Below are 24772 nucleotides of genomic sequence, written 5' to 3' on the forward strand. Positions count from 1 at the left end.
GGTGTCAGATAATTTTAAGGCATGTGAAAGTTTTATTCACTCTTTATTCCCAGTTTTGCTACAAAAGTAAGGCCCAGTAGTGATCTTTTTAAAAAAAAGTCACAAAATTAGTTTGATGTGAGAAGTCTGATCTGACATTTGAAAAAAATGAAGTCTTTATGGAGTCAAAGTGAAGGTCGCAAACCTTATGATCCAAGTTGCCATGTTGTATCACCATCGATGCCAGCCAAGTTAGACTTGGTGCCACTCTTGCACAGGTTGATGGGAACAAGGAATTCACAATCTCATTTGCTTCTAGAGTTCAAGAGAGAGTTGTTTGCATGTTGCTGGGCAATCGAGAAATTTTGCTCCTATGTGTGTGGAAGACATTTTAAGCTACAAACAGATCATAAACCTCTAGTAAGGAGTGGTGCTGGTAGCAAGTCTTGCTCTCCACATATTTTACAGCTGTCTTCTAAACTGATGCAAATACCATTTTGTTGTCACCCACATTCTGAGGGTAAAGAAAAGTAGAGAGGATTTTCTTAGCCATTTTCCATGTAATAGTGAAGAAGATAGTGATGGAGATGTGAAACTGTCTGATTTGTTGGATGAGGATTTTGAAGATTGCCTAGCTGCTTCTCTTAAAAGAGTTTGAAGGTTTGCTCAGAAGGAGCATGGAAAGAATCTATGTCAGGAGACCAAGTTTTGCAGCAAATCATAGACATAGTCAAGAAGGGTAGGCCTAGTGAGAAGGTCCTCTCACCGTTATTGAAGCCATATTGTAAAGTGAGTGATGATATTTCAGTTTTCTGAATAGTGATGTGGTGAAAACTGTGTGCAGTGTATTATGGTTTTACAGGACCACACCTCACTCCACCACCAAAATCTCTCCTTTTGATCTTCTAAGGGAGAGGGCGCCAAATACCAGTTTCCGCCCTGCCTGGATGTCGAAATGAATTTAAAGGGAATCTAAAGTGGAACAGTTGATGAAGCTGGTGAAAAGTAATGTTCAATTCACTCGAGTAGCAAAACATATGGTTTGACAATAGTAAGTGTGCCAAATTGTTTAATGTCAGCAGTGGTGATTTGGTCCACATAAAATCTTCTGTTCATGTCCACAAACAGAAGAGTAAATTCAGCAAGGATGTCAGTGTGGACAAAATTTGTGGGAAAGCCATTAAAGTTAGTGGTGGACATTGGTGGAATGTGGCAAAGGTGGTTAAGGTTTGAAAGGTTCCTTGAGAAATGTGATGGAGGTGGACACATTTCTGATGAATTGTGCCATAGGATTAAACGTCAACCATGTTATACTGGAAAAAATGTTGTTGATCCATGTTTGATTTCCAGTAAGAGCAGTGGAGCACAGTGAGGCTCATTTGGGCATACTAGCAATCTCTTGGGCCGCATCCCAAGCCATCATTTTTTGCCCACCATGCCACCTCAGTGTGGGCACAGCCATATGCAAATCAGTCTTGAACCTGTTCTCATGGGGACAGTGCAGCCCAAACTGCTAGGCCAGGTCCTCCCTGAACCAGAACACAAGCAACCGAGGACCAGTTTCTTCCTTGTTATGGGCTCTTAAGTTGTGCATAGCTTGGTTCCAGGCCCTCAGCAATTACCAGTGGCTGAGATTAATTCATGCATACCATCCATCACCTTGTTGTTGTTGGTGAATGCACCAGGGCAGCAGTAGGACTAAACTTTCTAATGATTGTTGATTAACAGGCTGCTTGGCTTTTAAGGGTTCCTTGTGCTGGTACACCAGAGCTGGAGACGAGCCAGAATTTCAGCATAACCACTATGTAAATTATTACAGGTTAGATCCACTGTGGGGGGTTATGTTTATATCTTGTGGATATTGTCTAATGATTAAGCGTGAATCTAGCCCTCATGGACCAATGTTGAGCACTCCTGTTACCTGGGTTGCTTGTAATATGGCTTGGCATGCTTTGAGTAAAGCTTCTGTTTGGTGTTCTGCAGGTCAAAGGAATGGTCCCTCATTGACAAATCAGAGAAAACCCGTCTACAGCATCAGGTGATCGAGGATGGCGAGTTCTGGTAAGACTGCTTTGTGTCTTCTTTGGTTGCTTTGTGTCTTCTCAGGTTGATGTTTTTTTGAAAAATGTTGCACAACCAATAGATCTGATTATGATAATAACTTGTTTTTATGTAGCATGTTGCACCTCACACCTGCCTTTTTTCTAAGCACTGTAAAAAAACAGGTGTTATATCATGCAGTTAATGGTACTCTACCAAACTCTGGAGGATGGAAGGCTGATTTGATCTTGCCTGTAACTGACTCACTACCAGCTGCTACTCTGCATTTTACAACAGAAAGCATTCACTCAGCCTCTGCCAATTAGCAACTACTGATGGCTTCCAACACCATTTTTGATTGGGTTGTTCGACATTGCAACACATGCTTTGACCTCACATGCCTTTACCATGCATTTTTGTTTACAATGCATGCCTTTACCATGCATATGCCTTCACAACACATATGCCTTTACCACCCAGGTATGTATAAATAAGGTAAGTAAAAAAATATATGTATATGATTTAAAATTGGTTTTTTTTGGGGGGGGACACCTCCAAAACCACCCCACTTTATAAATTACCCTTACCACCCAGTACCCACCCATAAGCCCTACAAAATACCCTTATCATCCTATACCCACCCCAAAACCGTACAAATACCATTACAAACCTATGCCCCTACCCACCCCCATTCCTAAAGATTCCTTTACCACCTATGCCCTTACTCACCCTACACCTTAAAGATACTCTTACCACCTTATGCCCCTACCCACTACTAAATCCTAGAAAATACGCTTACCACCCTATGACCCTATCTACTCCGAAACCCTAAAAATAACCTTACCACCCTATGGCCTTACCCACTCCTAAACCGTAAGAAATACCCTTACCACCCTATGCCCCTACCCAACCCTAAAATATCCTGACCATCCTTTGACCCAACCTACCCCTAAACCCTAAAAACACCCTTACACCCAGGGAAAGCTGCAAAATGACCACCACGCCACGTAAGAATTCTCCCACGGCGAGGGAGTATTTCTTTTTTTTTTTTATTAAAAAAAAATAATAATCTTGCTTATCGAATCATGTAAGAAAACATTTAGAAATTCACTGACTGTGAACTGGAGTGTAGTCAACCCTAACCTATCCACTGGTGGAAATTGTGGGGAAACATTTGGAAAGATAGGACGATGGGTATTGGTGATGGTGTTGAAGGTGGATGGATAGTGCAAACAATCAGAAAACTACCACATGAGATTATGGCAGCTAGTGTGTAAGTTTGATATAATTTGAATAAATATGGTTTGTCTCTTTCTGGAGGACAGCAGGGTCAATTAAGTTCTTGATACAGGTTTCAGCCTATGCCATCAAACAAATGTATGCTAAAGGTACAAAAACAGGAAGTGGCACAAAGTTTATTTTGCAGAAGGACAGGATGGACAAATCATCTGATGGTTTATAGTCCCTGTCTAACGACTACCTTCGTGCCAAGGAAAACATTACATGTGTATTTGAATAACAGATGTTTATTGTTACCTAACTCAATGGTACTCGTTTTGGGATGAATTCTTTTGTGGACATGAATCTTTTTCTGCACCAAAGGCTTATTATAGTGCAACATACCTTAGTGCTGTCAATACCGCACGTACGTGAGGTGGCACTTTCACCTGTGTTTCCCAGAGTCCCCTGATCTTTATGTCCCCTAACCACATAGATGGCCTGGACTCGAGCTGACCAGGTTTAGTGATCAATTAAAGGTCCAGTACAGAGAAAGAAATACAGTTCAGGTTGCCCTGTTGGGCACCTCTAAAAATCCCCAACAATAGGCCTTCTAGAATGTTTGGTTGTTTGATGATGTTGACTGGATTTTAAGATTGACTGTGACAATATTTACTGGATGACCCCTCTAAAAATCATATAAATTATTTGAAAAATTATTTTTCTTTCTAACAAGCAGATGAATTGTCAATCTGTTATTTTACATAACATGATATAGCCTTTCTTTGCAGTTTATTTTAATATTATGAAATATATGTGAACCCGACCTCGTATGTGAATTGTCCGAATGGTGTGTAATACCTGTATTTTATTTTTTGTGTTTATATAATATATAATTAACTCTTTTATGGATTTCTTTCGATGTAAGATATGCTTTGTCATTCAATCATTTCTATCCATATATAGCTTACCATGATCAAACATTATGCTTCAGAAATAAAATATTGAAATTCCAGCAGGTCTTCAATATTAATTTGAACAGCGTTTTCTCGACAAGTATTAATCATTAATTTTCCCCTTTAAAATTTCCTTCCTCTTCTCATTCCTTCCAAGGATGTCATTTGATGATTTCTTGAAAAACTTCACAAAGCTGGAGATCTGCAACCTCACGCCTGATGCCCTGGAGTCTGACAGGCTGAAAACCTGGACCGTGTCCGTCAACGAGGGCCGGTGGGTCCGAGGGTGTTCAGCCGGGGGATGTCGCAATTTCCCTGGTAGGTGACAAATCACCTTCTACATTAGAGAAACTCACTTTCATGAAAGTATTATAATACAATTCCAAGACATCTGCTAACCTTTTTTAGATGTTTAAAGAAAAGAATAAACCAAAAGCATACAAAATTAGAAGCCAAGATAAAAAATAAAGGTGCTTATGGATAGTAGTCTGTTTGACAATCTACAGCAGTGGGGCATAAAACACCCACCTTGACTGACTGACAGCAGGCTCACTGGAATTATGCGATTTTATGGCCTTGGCCTGTTCCAAATAATGATTGATGTGGCGCATTTGCCCAAGATTCCATCATATGCTACCTAGTCTGGAGATTTTACCCCCCAAAAAATATGTTTCTAGCTCAAACTGATCAAAAGTTGCTAAAAACACAGAAACACTTGTTACTGCGCAGTGGAAGGTCATTGGCAAGAACTGGTCATCTTTCTGTTACTTATAGCTGTATTTGGGTGTCAGACTGGTACTAATGAAGCGAACATTTGCACAGATAGTGTTCAAGTGTAAAAATGACAAAACAATGAAGTAACAGTATCCAATGTGAAGCATTATGCAGCAAAAAATTAGGGCTCCCGGTTTTATGGTATTTATTTTTTAAACATTTCCGTCTGTATTTATCCATATTTATTTTTGGGCCATCTTATTGGTATTTATCCATATTTATTTTGTGTTTTGCGAATATATGGAGCCTTAAGATGGTATATTTCCACATTTATTTAACTGATGAACAAGCACTCATACTATGCTGCCTGTCGCGTTTTAGCAAATTAAGCAGCCAAATGTAGTAAAACACTACACCTACAGGAAATATCAGCATTATAGTACAAATATATGTTGACATACACCTGCATTTAGGGAAATCTCAACCTGTTTTTACCTTGCCTTGCTGTGTATCTGCTCAGCTGTTTTCCTGGAAATTATGAAAAACAGCATTGAGATTCGCCAAAAAGCACAATTTTCCATATTTTTCTGCTTTTAAAAATAAATACAGTCAGGAACACATTTCTTTCTGTCTGTATTTATCTGTAAATATCCGTAAAAACGGAAAACTGGGAGCTTAAGTATAATTTAACTTTTCTTGCCACAAGATGGGTTAGTATACTAGATCGCCACAGTCCGTCATATGCCCAAAAAACTATCAACCAGGTTCTATATTGCAAAAATATTTGGCTGTGAAAGGTTGCCAAAAATGAAATAGAGAAGCGTGTGATCTATACTGCTTATGCTTTATTTCACTGGCGAGGAAGGCCACAGGTGAGGTTAGGGTAGGAAGAAACACAAAGACAACAGCAAAACAGGCAAGCCAACAGCTGATTCGTCTGATGCTCAATCTCTCTCCTACCACTGCACGGCCACTCATCTATAGGCTGACCCCCTTTCATAGCTCAGCCATGTGAGCACAGCCTCTTCCTCTTCCAACACCCAAAACAAGCCAACAGTTGATTCTTCTGATGATCAAACTCTCTCCTACCACAGCATGTCCACTCATCTATAGACTGACCCCCTTTCATAGCTCTGTCATCTGAGCACAGTCTCTTGCTCGTCCCCCACCTAAACTGTGTCCTGCTGGCAGGTGTACTCTGCTTGTGCAGTGATGCGCCATCATATCCTTAAGGTGACGTGAAATCATCATAGTGCAAAATTAGGTCATTGCCCACCTCTAAGATGGCAGGTGGAAAAATACAGAGCATTCATTTTTGTGTGTCAAATTATGGGCTGGGGCAGTGAAGTTTCATGACTTCTAATTGTATTATTTCGCTTAATCCCTAAACATGTGGTTCGGGGTTAGTTTTACTCTATAACTTTGAAAACTGGATGTTCAGCACTGCATGTACTTCTGTCTGGAAAGGCGTATGAGGTGGTGAAAGCATGGTGGTCTAAGCGGTACAATTACTGCGTTACAGATGTTGGTACAGATCATGTAGTTGGAGGTGCTGGAGATGTTGCAGATGCTACTGCCAGTCCTGAATTCCTGCTCAGGTTGATGTAACTGAAGGCACAGCAGCAGGAGAACCTTTGCTGGAGGCACAGTTACCCCAGAAGAGATGGTACCAGCTGTGCTCCAGTGCAGCCTTCCATCTGCCCCACATCAGTCTCACTATAATCAATAGCAGGATCTGCACACAGAGGGCAAGGCTAACTTAGGAATGGGGCTTATTTCACAAAAGAAACAACTGGCTAGAGTAGGTGTGATACTGGGTTCAGACTAAACACCACTGCAAAATGTGGACCTGCACAACATGTCTGTGGGCTGACACAACACGCAAAACAGGAGGACACATAAAATGAGCAGTGCCTAAAAGGGGGAAACTAAAGTCCACTCTATGTATTATTTGCTAAATGTCTTGGCTGCTCCAGACGGAAAATTGTGAAAGACAAAAGAGATCTTAGTCACTATTTACGTGATATGGAAGCAGCCTACATTCTTAATGGTATGGGCTGCTGGCACTGTATTGGTATTTGTGTAGCCCTTTCGTATCTTTGCAAGACCCGTCACCCAAGGCACACATGTAAGTACTGTCAAACCATTTCTCAATTTGGGAAATATCTTAGTGTACGTGATCATCTACAATTGAGGACAATGCACATGCTTCTAAGGTTTGACATATTAGCAAAATGTGTCCAAGCATTTCTCTTGGAGGCTCCCTTAACTTTAGAATTCTACAATTTCAGGCTTTTTATTTGATCAATTTCTTTTATTCATCCATTTTTTCTTTTCTCCTTTCTTTTTCTTTTCACTTTTTTTAACGTTAATTATTTACGCTAACTGCCCTCAGTTTACTGAAAGGAGTAAAATAAGGTATAAAACCTGGTTGAATTCTCTGTTTCAGCAGACTTGTTCCCCTCAACTTCTCTTCCCTGATGTTGCAGACACCTTCTGGACCAACCCTCAGTATCGCCTGATACTCCTGGAGGAAGATGATGACCCTGATGACAACGAGGTCCTTTGTAGCTTCCTGGTGTCACTGATGCAGAAGAATCGCAGGAAAGATCGCAAAGTAGGCGCCAATCTGTTCACGATCGGCTTTGCCATCTATGAGGTAATCCGACTGCTGAGTACTTTATTTTTTAGACTTCTTTTAGTGAATTATGACTGTCCCATATGCCTTTTCTAAGAACTACAATGTATGCTTCTACACAGAGACATCCACATTTTAAGTAGGATTAGCGCACATTTCCAAAACAAGGGCCACGAAGTGAACGCTTTGGCTGGATGTTTTAACTGCACAGCGCTGCATGAAGAACATATAGAATTGTACATAGGTCTAGTCGTTCCATGTGAGCAAAGAACTGGAACACATGTGGAATGGCCTACCACAAACTTGGGGGAAACAGTAAACCTGAAGGAATTCTCACTTGTGTTATGAAAATGCACTCAGTCCAACATTCACTCAAGTACCTTTTAGCCCCAACATCCTGAAAAACATTATATCATTTCCAATAAAAGGAAAATCCTTGGGCGACCATTAAGCCAATGACGTTTTTGATGGTTGTATCACTATTGCCACCAGCTGGCGAAGACATTGAGCATTATGATCTACTTACTCACCTTAAGGTTTCATTGCTGTATTTCTGTGTAGCTTTATCCTCCACATCACTTCCTTTAGTCTTCTGCTTCCTCCATATGTTACAACCCTTTTTTACACAAGTGACTCCGGCTCCGTTTGCTGTAAATATCTGCCTTGCTTGAATCTTACTGTCGTCTTTCTTATATACTTCAGCTAATACTGTTGTAAAATGGGCTAAAAGGTGACTTCTTGGCTGCATATAAACTACATAAAAATAAGAATGCAAAGTATAAAGCAAAAAAAGCAAATCCAAACAGTACTATGACAATTATAGTTTCCAATCGATGCTGGAAGACTGAGGTTGCATAAAATGGCACTGTAGCTACAAAAATACCTAAAAACGAGTAATCTACATCACCCCAGCACACAACAGAAGGATAATGACTGTCTCTCTGTCTATAAAAAAATCAAGGCTTTTCCGTATGATGGATTTACCGATTGGAGAGTTATTTATGCTGTTTAAAGGCTATCCACAATCAGCAAAACAGCATTAATCACTGGCTTATAATAGCCTGTAAAATACAGGACAAATTAGCTGCATAATAAAAGTCTACTGAATGAGCATTAACTTGACTCCCGTGCCCCACCCGGCATGAACATCAATAGGGTCACCCTGAAGGGGAGCATGTACCTGCTAGATCACCGTATGCACCCTTGGAGTGAGCCTGGCATATAAACGGGGTAGGATTCAGATTCGTCCACACTGAACATTCTAGGAACAGAATGGCATGAAAGAAGGAGTAAAGTCTTTACAATCAAAGTAGGAGCCCAGAAGCCAATAGAAGCAAGGTGAGGGAAAACCAGGTCAAGAGAGACAAAGAGCCCTGAATGAGGATCCAGGCAGGTCTTCGAATACAAACTTAAAGAAGGCTTAGCTGTGAAGGATGGATTTCATTTCCTTCCTGAATTTGAAGTGGTCTAGCTGATGCCTGACATCAGGGGTCAACTAGTTCCACAATGAAGATGCACAAATATTTAGCATTTACCTTTCAAGGCTTTTTTGTTGAGACAAGTGCACAGATGTGGTCTACTTTGGGACGGAATCTTAAAAATGGTGTCCCTCTACTGAAAACATCGAGGTGGAACTGTGCTGTCCTTGCCACTGCATTCACTCGTGAACAACAAGATACTTTGTTAGCAAAGACTATACCCAGGTTTCTCGCGTACCAGAGAGGGAGCTTTTCTCAGTGAGTCTGGCCCTTTGAATGGGGTGGCTTGGGTCAACATTGCCATGGATTAGAACTTCAGTTTTAGATTCATTAACACATAAATTGCCCAATCTCTTCCACTTTCAAATGGAAATGAAGCATGAGGTGGTGTATGTCCTGTTGAGGTTGCTCTCCTGGAGTTTGACCGCGATCTGAGTGTTGACAGCATACATCTGGAACAAAATCCCAAATTTATCAATATCTAGCAGGGGATGAACATCAGCACTGAGACACGTAACCAGTGTGAACCTCCACTGATTGATCTGTTGAGTATGATTGTGAATAAACAATTTAGTTCATGCAAAAGCTGTGCCCTTTATTCCTGGGTAGTTTTTTAGTCTGCGGCCAAGAGTATTGTGGACACTGCACACAGGTCCAATACAATTAGAGCTGCGGGTTTGATAGCAAATTCCAGGCAGCTGCTCTCACACTTTGTCTAGAACAGCACCTTGCTAAATAATTGCATAGACAGTCACTCTGAAACAGGGATTCTGAGCTACATCTGTAATTAAGGTTCCTGTTATCACCGCAGTGACGTATTTGTTAATAATAGATTCCAAATTGTCTGATACATAGGGTGTCTCTGATGAGAGATTTCTCTGACCGCTATTCCACACAACAAAGTTTTCCCTTTGCCAGTGTTTCGTAAGTACTGGGGGCTTGGTGTGTGAGGTGATGCCCTCTTCAGACTTGGGGCCTGACTACCGTAGCGGAAGCAGGACCGCCCGACTAGAAGTCGGCAGTCCTGCTGCTCTGATTGCAATGCGACCTCCTTCACGGCAGTAGCAATGTGTATATTTTCTATTGCCGGGTGTGCTGCAGGTTGCAGGACACGCCCCAAAAGAAAATGATCACTTTGAAAACATCCCTGCACCGTGGCAGGCACCCTGCAGTGGCTGCAACATGGTGCAGGGATGGTTAGAGGGGCATCAGAGGAGCCCCCCAGGCCCCATAGCATAGGGCCAGGGGAAGTGGCAAGTAAGAAAGGACACAGAGATACACTAAAGAGGGGGGCATAGACAGGAGGAGGAAAAAAAAGTAATGAAGAAATCTGGACAAGAGGAAGGAGGAGGGAAAAAGAAGGAGAGGACGATGCAGAAGGAGGAAGAGGAGAAGCGTGAGAAGCGGAGCAAGGACACCGGAGCAGAGAGAAGTGTCGGGAGGAGGACACTGAGGAGACCAGAGCCAGGGATGAGAAGGCCCAGCAAGAAGACCAACTCTCCGGGACGCCAAGACAGCCCGATGGCGACCAGCCCGAAGTTGAGGAAGAAGACACCGGTTGTGAAGCAGAGGAAGACACATGTTATGAGGAATGGTGGGTACCACCAGCACACATAATATTTCCCACCAAAACTCAGGAGAGTTGTGGCATGCACCCGGGTGAGTAAAAAGGGGGGGGGGAGATCAAAAAAGTGCACAAACTACTTTTCTCTTCCATGCATGCTGTTTATTTTTAATGTTCAGAGAGGCATTTATTCTAAGGTTATATCTTTTATGTTCAGCCTGTGGGGACCTTTATTTGAAGATGGCTAGTGACCGGGTCACGACGGTCCAAGAAACGTTTCGAACTCAGTACGCAAAACTGTTGAGGACACACCAATCCGACCCAGGGGCAAATACCACACAAAATGGGAACTGGGGGTATTTCTACTTCTGCTTTCTGTTGGGTGGCACCCTTTTCCCTGTACCAATTGGAGAAGGGCCATAAGGAAGTAGAAAGGGAGAAGAAATGACCTTAACAGAAAGAAAAGGAAAGCAGAGATATAGAAAAGACATAACGCAGAAACACTTGCCTGGGTCTTCTGTTTTGTTCCGAGTCTGAACGGTGAATCTGGAAACAAAAGAAACAGATTTCACTTAAAGAAGCGTTGAGCCCTTCTGCAAATACAACATCCTAGTGATACCTGAGAACAGCAACTTTTATCTTCTATTGTTTTTGTTCCCTTTTTCCTGTTTGGCTTCCGAACGGTTATTGTATTATAGACCTAATGAAGTAATCATTCGCAAGTCTGACAAGCCTCTGAATATCTATTTCTGCCCATACCCCCAACCTCTGTCAAGTTTTTTCCCAAAACATGGAACAGAGACAACTGGTTTGTTGTGTGCCTTGTCTTTTTATCAGCAACCTCTGTCTTGGTTCATAGCTGTGAAACTGGTGGGGTGAGGTCCAGGAAGGCAATTGCCCTGTGAGTGAAGTCATTCTTGGGCCAATTGTAATAAAAGTCTGTGTTCAACAATGAGTTTTGTTTTCATTCATTAGCCAAATGTTGCTTTGATTAATCAGTAAAAAATTGCTTTGTGACATGGGGTTTGCAAGATGTGAACACGGTCAACACTGAACTAGGCCAGTCTTAAACCATCCTACACTAGAGCCAGTGCGTACCCCACAACATTCACTCCTGCTGTCTCACGCCTGTCTAAGGTTTGTACACAAACCGCTTAGCAATTTAATACTGAAAAAACTCTCTACTAACTACACTCAACAAACACCAAAAGAACAGCATCACTATAAAAGGATGGTTCCTCCAGTTGGATAGATGGCCTTTCCCGGAGAGAGAATGTGCTCTGAGGCGCCAACAGTGGTGTTTGGCGCTATACACATGCAAATATCTCAGCCTGGACCCTCTTAATCATGAGATTAAGCTTGAAATCTGTGTGTTGTTTTTCTGGAATCAAATCTGAGCCTCTGCCAACATTTCTAACGCCTGCTCTTCTTTTCTTTTCCTCCAAGGTGCCAAAAGAGGTATGAACATTCAGAGCCAGAGGAGGGGGTGAAGATCCTGTTTTACACCTCTCTCCATTTACAAACTATCCGCGTCAATGAGTCCAGACCTTGCTTTATCGTGCCTCTTCCAAATGCATGTTTCATTTGTTTTCGTTCATGTTTATATTTGTTGTTTTCAGTCACCACTGATGTTTGGTATGTAATTTGGGTGATTCTGCATGCATTTCCTGAGCACTTGGAGCAGTTTCAACTGTGTACCACTGGTCTTCATGTCAGGTTTTATTTATTGAACTTCACTTTGCGGGGCAGGCTCCCAAACCCATCTACGCACGTAAACTGCACCAACAGCTAGATTTAGGAGTTTAAATTTAGGTTTGGGGTTCGCAAAACACGAATTTACTCTTGCAAATAGATTTACTCAATCGTAAAATTACACCAGTGTGGTGCAATTGTACGTCAGTTAACCTACTCACAAGGGAGTGAGCGTTCCAGGGTGGGGATACATTGGAAAAAAAGTGCACGAACACAAACAAACGTGCAGGCTTGTGAGTATTCACAATTATTTGTAAGGAACAACCACCCCGGGCACGATTGGAGGCGTACCTCCGTCAAGGGCAGGAGTGAATCTGTACCGGGGATTGGAACGGGTGAGAATACCCCCAACTTGGTTAACAATGTAGGGGAAGGCACTATTAAAGGTGAGAAAAATATATTTCATGTGGATAAAAAAAGAAAACAGTTTAAACTGCAATATACACCAGCTACATTTACTCATGGGCAAATACTTATGCGTATTCCTAGATAGCAGCTTCCCATGAACACTCCTGGAACTTTTGTGAATTCAGCAAAATCTTAACTTTACTCCTAACATCCTAGTAATAAAGCAACAGATGAACAGTTTAGCATCACAGCATTTCCCAAGCGGTATGTGATTATTCCACAGAATGATTCTTCGTTGTGTAGAGACATTGTCTAAACCTTTCTTCCAGATGCACGGCAACAAACAGCACCTTCAAAAGGATTTTTTCCTCTACAACGCGTCTAAGGCCCGGTGCAAGTCGTACATCAACATGCGGGAAGTTTCAGAGCGCATCCGACTTCCGCCCAGCGAATACGTCATCATCCCATCAACCTATGAGCCGCACCAGGAAGGCGACTTCATCCTCAGGGTGTTCTCGGAGAAGCAAAATCTCTCAGGGTAAGTTCGACAGTCAGGGGAGAGCGCCCTATCGATAGAACTGGCTATCTAGATTTGAAAAGGAGGTGTGAATGGCGGTAAACACTTGTGGCGGAGTCACATAATTATTGTCTCAAGACATTTCTGCTGTCTCCTATGTGACTGGAAACTTTCCCATTGTTTAGTGTCTACTCAAAATATGACTTCTGCTGCCGAGCCATGCCATCCATTGAGCCTCATCTGGGGCTGCTATTAAAAACGAGCGCTATTACCAGTGTAGAGTGTACTGACTCCCTCCTGGGCCTCATATGCGCTATATAGATCCAAAATAACACAGAAATAAAAACACGTAGCTGCCATTATTCACCCCTCACCATCTCAGAGCTTAAACTGGTAGGTTCTTGAGTGTTCACCAACAGCAGTCGTTCACAACTGGACTATTAATGACGAATAGTACTTTACATTTAGAATTTTCTACCAAAGTCTAGTTGTCTTGTGGGTTATTTTAAAGGGGACAACCAGGGTAGAGAAAAATGTTCTCTTTGCCCATTTCAGCATCTCTTTCAGTCAAGAATGGGCATCTGAGACTGTTCCTTTGTTCGATGATTCACACTAGGGTTTTGAGACCTATTGTGACTTCAGTCACCCGATGACCCACCGCACCCAGTTTGGTTTTATTCATTGATGAGTTTGGGGAAAGAATAAGTCGGGTGACCATGGTGGATGGCAGTCCTATGCAGGTTGACTCTGGTTGATCTTAGGACGAGCACCTCACGCATACTAACCTGTACCAATGATGGGCTACGCCGACCATTCACTTCAGTGTTCTGGAAATGGTTGCATTCCGTCCAGCCCCCAGTCTGGAAGTATCTAGGGGAAATTGTGTGGTGGTAAGGTTTGAGTTGCCATGGGGGAATGTGCTGATGCACTGACTCCTTCCTAACGCCCTTTTACCCTTACTCGCATTCCCTCTGCACCCCAATCCATCAGTTCATCTCAGTACAATTTATACAGCAGTAAAACTTATAATGGTAACTGAACCCAGTTAGGAGAGAGAGAGCAAGACTGGCCACACAGGTTATCCATCGCGCTGCACCCATCACACTGCACAACACTTCCTTGTACCTTACGCCTTTACCTCCGCATTCCACCTCATCTGCTAGCAGCAGCTTTAAGGATATCACTAGCACCATTTCTAAATGTCTCTGCAGCGTCGGGTCTCGTGATAGTCGCTCTCAAACAAGAACATTTGTTCGTTAGTGTATAGCTTTGGGAATTCTTTCTGATGCATTCTCCTGCAAGTGTGCACTCATTGGACACGTTTCTTATTTTTGTGTTTAAGGAAATCTTCTAAAATAATGATATTTGTTTTATTTCAGGGAAGTTGAAAACAAGATTGAAGCGACCCGCCCAAGTGTATGTACTGCTGCTTGCCAATTTATAGAGATCTGTTTACAGAAACAATGTACACTGTGGAAATTAAATCCAGATTTAAGAAAAATGAGAATTGATTAATTGGAAGCAGAGTAAGAGGTGCTAAATATATCTGTGAACGTTTTGGGACATTCTGTGTAGACTGTAATTTCCACATTATCATGGTATTTCATTGATCATTTATCAGTTTTTTTCTAGATAACAGGTCACATCAATAATAGGATTTCAAACCGATTAATTGAGCATTTTTATGGTTGGTGATCTAATATATTTCACCTACTAGCAGCTTCCTGTAACAAAAAGAGTCTTATGTGTAAGAAAACAAACATATATACAAACAAACATAGGGCAAACATAGGGCAGTGCAAAAAAAAAAAGTGTGGTGGGCCAAAGTTTTGCTAGGAGCCAACCAGCCATGCTGTTGACTACTGTGATTGCCGAATACCAACCTTGCTGTGGCTTGATTCCAACGTATGCATCCTTCTTCCAGCACCCTCCACTTCCTGTCTCTTTGTCTCACTTCTGCAAGTTCTTTTACAATCCAGTTTTTTCCCTTTGTCACTATTTTCTTATCTTTCACTTCCTCTTTTCCATTTTCTTTCTTTCTCTCTCTTGCTCGGGATCAAAGCCTGATTATCAAAAGTAAGCCTCTGTCCCCAAAAAAGTGTACCGGAACCCACCACTTGCAACCACTGCAGGGCCGGCTTTAGCGCTGGTGGCACCCTGTGCGACAAGCTCTGTTGGCGCCCCCCCATGACCACCTCTGCCACGGATTAGCTCACTAGCACCCTTTAACAGTGCCCCTCAAGTCTACATAACCACTGTCTCTCAGATTCATTTAGTTTTATAGCGCCAATCATACCAGTGTAAGGCGTTGCAGCACTTTACATCACACAGACATTGCACAGGGACAATCATGCATGTGTAAATCAGTGTATAGGAAATGTTCGATCAGACTGGACTACAAGGTGTCGTGTAGGAGTGTCAGCCATCATGGTACGCAATATAGTTTGAGTCCTTATTCTGGAAAAGCACAAATTCTGAATTTAAAACGTAACATCAATGTTAGGGCTTCTCTTTAATAATAAGAATTGTTTTCAACCCAAATAAACCCTTTTCACAAGATTAGGATGCTAAAAGACTGGACAAAAAAAATATAGCTCTAACATATACCTTGCAGTTTGCATGCAGTTCTTTGATGACAGCTAAAAACTCAATGTTCTATATTAGGATTTTGACTTATAAATGACAAGTTACAAAAGGAGCTCTCTTACAGAAGCAGTGACCCACTGACCTATTTACATTATATGAACTTTGTTATCTGCATAATACACGTTCTTAGCAGCAGGCATTTTACCCTCTGCGCTGCCTTAGTATGAGTCAGACTTCCCCAAGACAAACCTCCCGTCTCTTTCCAGAAAGACAATTAATCACCAGTCAGCTTGACATTTTAATTGATGTCCGAAAATTGCTGGAGGCCAGGAACACGGCAGCAGGTGCTTCTAAAATGAAAGTATACATTTTCAAAAATGACGCCTCCACCCCAAGTCAATGCCCGGTACCGTGGCACCGATCGCACCGCCCTAGAGCCGGCCCTGCACTGGCTGAAACGGTTTTGTTACCCCTAGTTGCCGTCTTTGTTGACATGTCCAGAGAGGCCTGTCTGCAGTTCTATTTAGTAATAACATGAGTTAAGTAGTATAAAGGTACATCAACGGGAGTTGTGGAAATAGGCTCCACACCCTATACTTCCTTTTTGGTGAGTGTGTCCACACTTCAGCTACAGACCTGTGGAGGGAGCTGTGAGAGGCTCACATGGTCAGTGACTGGCTACCGCCCTCCCCCTATGTCCACACCACCCCCGGACACAGCACCCTAGACGTGGTATCTTTGGAAGGCGGGAGGTCGAGAGACCCCCCGGCCGTATTTATTAAGTACAAAAACAATAAATTTTAAATTTGCATGATAAACAATTATACAAAAATTCAGCAGGACATTAGATACATTATTGTCAACAGGTGTGAGTGACTATCCTTAACAAAGACTCTAATACAGATTGTTTCCTAACCGAGTCTAACATCCTCCTCTGTATTTTGTATACTAACATTTCTGGGCCATATGGCAAGGTCGCTAACCGGTGTCAGGTCCTACTAGCTGCGCCTCCCCTACAGGTGTGCGCATGCGCAGCCGGGCCCGGTAATTACCCGGTCCATGCCGTGAACTCCATTTACCCACTGAAGGAGGGCCCTTACTCTGCGCCATCCGGTGACGTCATGAGTATGCGCGCGCGGGGTGGCTACCAGCCTAAGGAAAGCGTGACTCCCCAACCCGCGCCCCTTTTAAGCACCAGTTACCTTGCCCCTGAAGTTCTAGGAGGAGCCAATGGCCCCTCCCCCTGGGCGGGCACCTCCGTAGGATGATGCCCGCCCCCTCAGACCTTCAAATAGTTGCTCACCGGTCATGACCTTACCGCATGCCCCCATACCTAATAAATACGACGACCTATGGGAGAAAATTCTAAAGGACAACTACACTGACTAAAATCACACGTCATGTATAACACCATAAAGCTACAAGGGAAAGAAAAGGCCTAAACACGACTGCATCAGTTACACATAATACAGTATCATTCACTACCTTGGGAGAACAAGGCCTACAAGAAAGCATAGTCAAAAACATAACCGCATAATAACATATTGATCACTACAATGGGAGAAAAAGTCCTAAAAGAAAACCTCATCAGAAACTAACATCTCATAACAGTTTCACGCGCCCAATGCCCGCTAGTTGGACTAGCAACGCGTCAACCACGTACTCCAGGGATGGTGGGTGGGGAAAATTTACCGCCCTGCGCGCCAGGGCACGTCCGATCTGGGGGAGCGTCCAGGGAACAAGGGGGTCACCTGGGCGCTCCCCGACGCTTTAACCCCCCAGAGGCCCGCCCCCCCCCTCCCCTCTGACCCGGATGTCGACTAACGTCATCCGGGTCACGTAGGCAGCCAATCGGTGGTAGGGCGCGCCCCCAGTGAACACGCCCCACCACCGAGAAGTCCGGGGGAGGTCGCCGCACTGCCATGCAGGCGGGGGGGCCAAGGGCCCCCCCTTTCCACATGGTCAGTGACTGGCTACCGCCCTCCCCCTATGTCCACACCACCCCCGGACACAGCACCCTAGACGTGGTATCTTTGGAAGGCGGGAGGTCGAGAGACCCCCCGGCCGTATTTATTAAGTACAAAAACAATAAATTTTAAATTTGCATGATAAACAATTATACAAAAATTCAGCAGGACATTAGATACATTATTGTCAACAGGTGTGAGTGACTATCCTTAACAAAGACTCTAATACAGATTGTTTCCTAACCGAGTCTAACATCCTCCTCTGTATTTTGTATACTAACATTTCTGGGCCATATGGCAAGGTCGCTAACCGGTGTCAGGTCCTACTAGCTGCGCCTCCCCTACAGGTGTGCGCATGCGCAGCCGGGCCCGGTAATTACCCGGTCCACGCCGTGAACTCCATTTACCCACTGAAGGAGGGCCCTTACTCTGCGCCATCCGGTGACGTCATGAGTATGCGCGCGCGGGGTGGCTACCAGCCTAAGGAAAGCGTGACTCCCCAACCCGCGCCCCTTTTAAGCACCAGTTACCTTGCCCCTGAAGTTCTAGGAGGAGCCAATGGCCCCTCCCCCTGGGCGGGCACCTCCGTAGGATGATGCCCGCCCCCTCAGACCTTCAAATAGTTGCTCACCGGTCATGACCTTACCGCCACAGGCCAGTATTGTTAACCGACGATCTGGCCTCCCCCCCAATCCTACAACTCAGAAAGGTCATGCCCCTGCCTCAATTCCCTGACCACACCTACGAAATTTCTCAACACTATGTCATCACCCACCCTAGTCGAGTGAACCACGACTTCTATAAAGCACAATTCGCCCTGACACCCCCTGTGACCAGACTATGCTGCAGCCCTGTTACCCCTGTGCTAACCGGCCTCGAAGATTACCTCCGCCCGCAAGACCCTTCTGCCTAGTGGTAACACGCCATTCCTTTACTAACTATAGGAACTATTGCGGCGAAGGACTGTATCTCTTCAGAGTATCAGTCCTAAAGAAAACCCCGAAACTGACTGAGGCCAAGGACCTATACTTGAAAAACCACCCTGTTCTCAGCTCTGTCTGTCTAGTCTGCAGGTGTAAAAACGCTAGCCAGCCTCCTCCCTACTGGAATCGCTGCACTCCATGCCGAAGTGTACCTTGGCATAGTCATGTCGCATTCCCAATCCCATGCGAAGTATTCCCCCCGTTCTACCCAGTGGGTAGGGTACGCAACCCCCCACCCAGTGTAAGGCAACCCAAAAAATCCCAGAGCTGACTGAATCTGACAAAATCGACATACCGTCAAGGAGCCACAAAATGGTCTTGATTGACGCATCGTGATGTACCACGTTGCAACCCAAACCCCTAGTAGTATTAGCACCCTGCTCTAAACCTACACGGGTGACCAGCCACTCACGTAACCCGGTACTCATTCCCAATGCCATTGTACAATTTGTGATACAACCCAGAATAGTGCCCCCAGGGCCCCAGATAATTCCCATGAGCATCCCCCAGGGCCCCATGTACTGCTGAAACCGAACCCATATGCTCTAAGCTAGGTTCTGGGTTGGCTGCTGCCCCTACTCCGGAGCCTCCCAACCGACCCAGTGACTAATGTAGTTACAAGGTGCGTTGAGGAAAAATTCCACACCCGGGCACTCCCATTAGCAGGACAATAATGCTACGGTGCTGGATTCATCATAGGGAGTGAACCTACCATTTAGGACCCCTAAACCGTGAACTATCTGCATCCAAGCCCAATGTTCTGAGATAGGCCCCGTGCCTGCCTATCCCCCTACACGGAGCATCCAAACTCTACTCCATGTCCGCATCGATAGGCGCCTGCGTGCATGCGCCGTAATGGCAGTTAACCGTTCCATGACACAGGAGTTGTGTCACCTCTGCCCCTGATACTTGTGTTTTTACCATTGGTAAAGGTATATACTTACAAAGCGGCGCCCTGCCGTCAGAACTCGTGTGGCAAAATTAAATGGTGACAACCATACCCTCTCACTAGAGAGTATCAGCAGATCTGCAGGTATATACCTGCCAGGCAGAAGTACTGCCGACTTACCACTAATGGTAACCACAAACGCATGACAGCTATACAGTCCGTTATGAAGCACCATCCAGGCTGGCACCACTTGTCCACTGGGTTGATCACCCATCCGACTTGACGGCGCCGCTTGACCCCTCACATTCAGGATCCACCGGTCCCCTTGATTGTCCACTTCTGCGGCCATAGCGGCACGTAGCGCTTCCAGGCACCAGGCGTTGATCCAGGTAAACAAACGGAAATCAAAGACAAATGATTAGTGCCTTACACCGAGAGGTGCCCAACAACGATGTTTGACTGCCTTGCTATTCCGCGAGACTGTACTCTCCCCCTTTTTCCCCTACTCCCCACAGGCTTTAAACGTGCCAAAATTACGTGACCCACACTTACATTACACTGTGTGAGTGGCTGGGCAATAGTGCATAAATACAACATGACACACCCCAGGCATATAAGGACGCCGTGTAACGTACTGGGGGGGGGCGACGGTATCCTGTGCTGCCATACGACGTACAATAAGAAGTACACCAGCCCCATAAATGCAGAGATCCCGTGTGATACCATACATCATTGTGCACAACTGTGCTCCCTGGATACTAGTGTACAGACACTGAGCAGACATCGGACCCCAGTCCCTACATGTATAATTGGACCGGCGCAAAGGCGCCGTGTGACTGAACGCCCTCCTGCAGCTACTTCCCCTGCACATAGCGCCTAGGGCTTCCTTACCCCACCTTCCTACGCACCCCCCCACTGCACATATGGATACCCTTGCCGATTTGACGACAAGGCCTATACCTGTTCAAGTTCACCTAAATGACCCTGACCCCCAGCCAGTGCCTAATGGGCCCCACCCCATAATCATTTTAAAGACAAGACATTAGGTAACACGCTGAGCCTCGCTTGCCTACTAAAAAATTGTAACACACTGTGCAACCCCGTGACCTACCATAAAGGTACTTCATATGTAACGGAGCGAAGGCTTGCTCCAACCGGCAAATTACCAACTGTTTTGAGCAGATCCTACAATGATATGTCTGACACACCGTGTTAACAAAAAAGGTGGGCCACCCCGGCGGGTGGCAATGCTGGTGGTACGGGCCCATCATGTGTACTTGGCTTACATGCCATGGCCCCCACCTCTTGTATTCTTAACGATATTCCTCAATAGACCTGGTACCTCCCCCCTAGGACGCCGTCCTAGGCAATATTGACCCGCTTTGCAGGAACAAAACACCGACTCCTATTCCACGTTTCCTAATCCTGCCCACTTTATTTTCCCTTATCTATAGCTAATCCCCTTAACGCTGCTTATTACAATGTTACCTAATGGATTTGACCTGCAGGCCAAGGCATTGGCTCCCGCCATCTAAAGAATCTCCAAATTGCCTGGATTAGCCCCCAAAAGCAAATGCTGACTGATTACTGACTAGCATATATCACCCATATGTGATCCCTAGTGACCCGAAGCCTGGTGATGTTGTAAACCAACCAACGGCGGTCCACAGCAGCCGCCTTCCTCAACTGTGCTCACCTGTAGGTGAGACCTACACACTCCAGGAACCTTCGCCACGGGCAGCGCCCGCAATTGTTAGTCGGACTCAGAAAACGTCCCCTATAGAAATCGGACATCAAATGTAAAGGCGAAGGATAGGATTCAAGTTCAAAATGTGTTAAAGCGCACAATTGCCACGCAGGTATTGGGAAGCTTTACATGAGCACCCGTCACATTACACAAGGACTCATTCACGAACCCTCGTAATGCAAGAGCCCCCGGTACGCGTGGGGAGATTTGTCCATACGCACAAGTTATGTACGCCACCCCGAGGCGCGATCCCCGATTTGAAAACCCCCAAACTCGGCAACTCTAGCCCTCACACCACCTCCTCTCCCCTTTCCGGGCGCAATTCATATATACGGGGCTTTGTCGCCTAGTGCATGCTCTGTTGCCTTTGCAGGGCATAGCCTATTATTGTTGCCACCTTGCCATGCAGTTTAAATGGTGGCCCACACACGGCGAGCTGCGCTACGCTAAGGTGAAGTTCGAAAAACCCTCAGCACATTTTCTGTATGTGATATTGTCCCCATGACCCACTTATGCCTCGTAACCCCGACACCAACACGGATGGCAAACACGAAGTACCAAATTTACCATCAGGAAATTAAATACCAGCCTTACATTGCTGCTCCAGGACATGCGAAGAGAACTACCTGAACCAGAATCAATGGGACAGTGACTTTACCACTGAACAACCCACGCTCCAGCTGCCTACCGCGTTGGCCTCAAAATTCTCTCTAATACACTAGCGCGCACCGTTAAATCACTGTGTTCTAACCCTTTCTAGGAGACCCTGAAATGCAAGGACTATAGGAATGTCAGATGTATTGCTCCATTCCAGTATGTGCACAAAATAAATACCAAGCGTGAACATCTTGCGCACTAGAAAGCTGACTTCAGAATAAAATCACAATGCTTAACACTGTAAAATGTCGTCATAGAATGGATGCGCAGCGCCTCTTAATCTGTTGTCTCCACACGTTACATGCATTCAGCGCATAAGGATCTGAGAACCTTTTGACACTTCCACGGTTGCAAAAGTGAAGATGGAGCCACTAGTGGCTCATGCCATGACTCTGCTGCAAGGCATCCCACAGCAGCTCCCCGTGACCCATGGAAACAAACACCTGAAAGGAAAGTCTCAGCGCGTCACAAAGACGACAGTGTGTATGCGTGCGAAACACCCGGCCCACATGTCTGTTTTCCAATCACAGTAGGAATAGTTTAACCGACAACATTGCTAGATGGCCAAAGCCACAGAACAACCGTAAACTAAAATGCCTAATCTCTCTACTCGGGCAACTCACCAAACATGGCCAAAACACACGATTGGACAAGACGTGGCAAGCCAACGTGGAAACGATTAATTAATACCGAAAACACCGTAATCCCTCCATGTAGGCCAACAAAACGATGAGCCAAGTCCCAATACCCAATATAAATTAGGGAAAAACTATTCTATTCAGCCTTGCGCAGCCAAGTCAAATGAGCAAACTGCTCTGTCTGCCTCACCTACGAAAACCTCTCCACTGCGCCGTCAAACAAACCCCCTCTGCTTAGCTTCCAAAACGCAGGGCAAAGTTTTGCCAACTTATGACACTCTGACTCTGCGCGACCCAAGCATAAGGGCAAATCAAACACCAAGCGAAATAACAGGGTCCCTCCTCAAGGTGAGAGAAGTGCAGGTCATACAAACTCACCCTTAACCCTGTACAATTGCCCAAACTATTTATAAAATGTTGCATATTTATATAGCGCGAACTTGCCCCGAGGCATTGGAGCACAGGATTGACAATACACATTCAGGCACGGGTGGTGCAGTGATTTGCTCGAAAATTTACAGGACGTGGGACGCCTGCCGCTGCAAAATACCGTAGTACCTCGTTAATAACGAAAGTGCGAGGGCAAGCCTCGCTTCGCTCGTTCCCCTTTGCACCCTAAATACACAGGCACGGACAATCTGATTTCACATCAATCAGGGCCTTCTCGAATCTGTCAATGTATTAAACAAAACCGGAGTCAAAATACAAGCATTCCGCACCCCTTTCGTAATACTAGAACTACATGAGCACTGCAAGTCTTTAGAAAAACAGACAGATAGATGCCTCTGCGTCCCTATAAAGGTCTCTCAAACAAAATGTCCAGCTCCACCCCCAGGAAAACTATTTGCCACAATTTTTGATCGGTTTACCTGGTCAAACGCAAATGGAAAGAGGGGGGGGAATTGTGCAGGGCTGAACGCTCACCAGTATGTAACGGAGACATAGATATAGATATTGGGCGCTTTACACACCGATCCCCACACCCACAGCTCATCCTGCCACAGCAACCTACTCTCCGTAAGCCGGCCTGCGCTTACACGTTTCCAGCTGCCCCGCAGTAGACTCCTACGCTGCTCCCGCACTGGTCACCGCCGACCCGCTCCACTCCGCCGATTAGCCCCCAACCAAGGCAACGAAGTCCCCGGTCTTCCGGCTCAAGTTTCCAGCCGCCGTAGACTCCTCCGCTGAAACCGCATGTCGCCTCCTCGTGTAACCTGCAGCGGGAAAATAAAGGAAAGAAAATTTACCGCCCTGCGCGCCAGGGCACGTCCGATCTGGGGGAGCGTCCAGGGAACAAGGGGGTCACCTGGGCGCTCCCCGACGCTTTAACCCCCCAGAGGCCCGCCCCCCCCCTCCCCTCTGACCCGGATGTCGACTAACGTCATCCGGGTCACGTAGGCAGCCAATCGGTGGTAGGGCGCGCCCCCAGTGAACACGCCCCACCACCGAGAAGTCCGGGGGAGGTCGCCGCACTGCCATGCAGGCGGGGGGGCCAAGGGCCCCCCCTTTCCAATCTGTGCGTTGACCGGGTGTTTGCAGTTCACATAGATTCATCAAACGACCATCTTGCCTTGTGTGATAAATACGATAATTACACAGAGTACAGCTGTAAAGAAATCTGCACCCACTCCTAGCAGTAAACGCAGCCATTTATTATCGCGCCGTCACGTTTTTAAAAAAAAAGTCTAATATGGACCTCCACCATGTTAGAATGGTAAATGAAAAAACGCCTGGATGCAGCCGGTCTTCCTGACGCATGCGCACATCAGAGGCCATCTTGGGATGACGGGCATGTGAGACAATGTTTCAAAAGCATCAGCAATGCGAATAGCCCTGCCTCTTAGAGATGAGACATATTGGCTTTGCTGATGCTTTTTTAAGGTGGCACTAAAATTGATAGAAGGTTGGGTGCTAGGTGGAGGCAGGGCGGAGAAGAACGCCTTGGCAACAGGCTCCTTGTCAAGGGCTGTTAGAGTCATGTCATTGACGCCATGATATAAGGGGGCTCCCTTATTCACAGTTATTGTGTCACTGTCTCACCAGATGCATGGCAACAGTCAAATTCATATTATTCTAGAGACATGCCTGCTTGTTTTTCTAC

General features: G+C 45.2%; 1 protein-coding gene across 8 annotated transcripts in view; it reads left to right on the top strand.

The window, feature by feature from the left end:
* The window catches only part of CAPN3 (calpain 3), a 496647-nt gene that overhangs the window by 353353 nt on the left and 118522 nt on the right, over window positions 1-24772 (top strand). For 6 of the 8 annotated variants that reach the window (XM_085627100.1, XM_085627104.1, XM_085627099.1 and 3 more), the window contains 6 exons: window positions 1963-2040; window positions 4351-4511; window positions 7397-7566; window positions 12034-12045; window positions 13017-13225; window positions 14584-14620. In XM_085627100.1, the coding sequence (XP_085483226.1) occupies window positions 1963-2040; window positions 4351-4511; window positions 7397-7566; window positions 12034-12045; window positions 13017-13225; window positions 14584-14620 (667 nt within the window). The remainder of the gene's footprint in view (window positions 1-1962; window positions 2041-4350; window positions 4512-7396; window positions 7567-12033; window positions 12046-13016; window positions 13226-14583; window positions 14621-24772) is intronic. The other 2 variants (XM_085627105.1, XM_085627102.1) reach the window with 1 other exon arrangement.

This window comes from Triturus cristatus, chromosome 9 (genome assembly GCF_964204655.1).
Source record: "Triturus cristatus chromosome 9, aTriCri1.1, whole genome shotgun sequence".
NCBI lineage: Eukaryota > Metazoa > Chordata > Amphibia > Caudata > Salamandridae > Triturus > Triturus cristatus.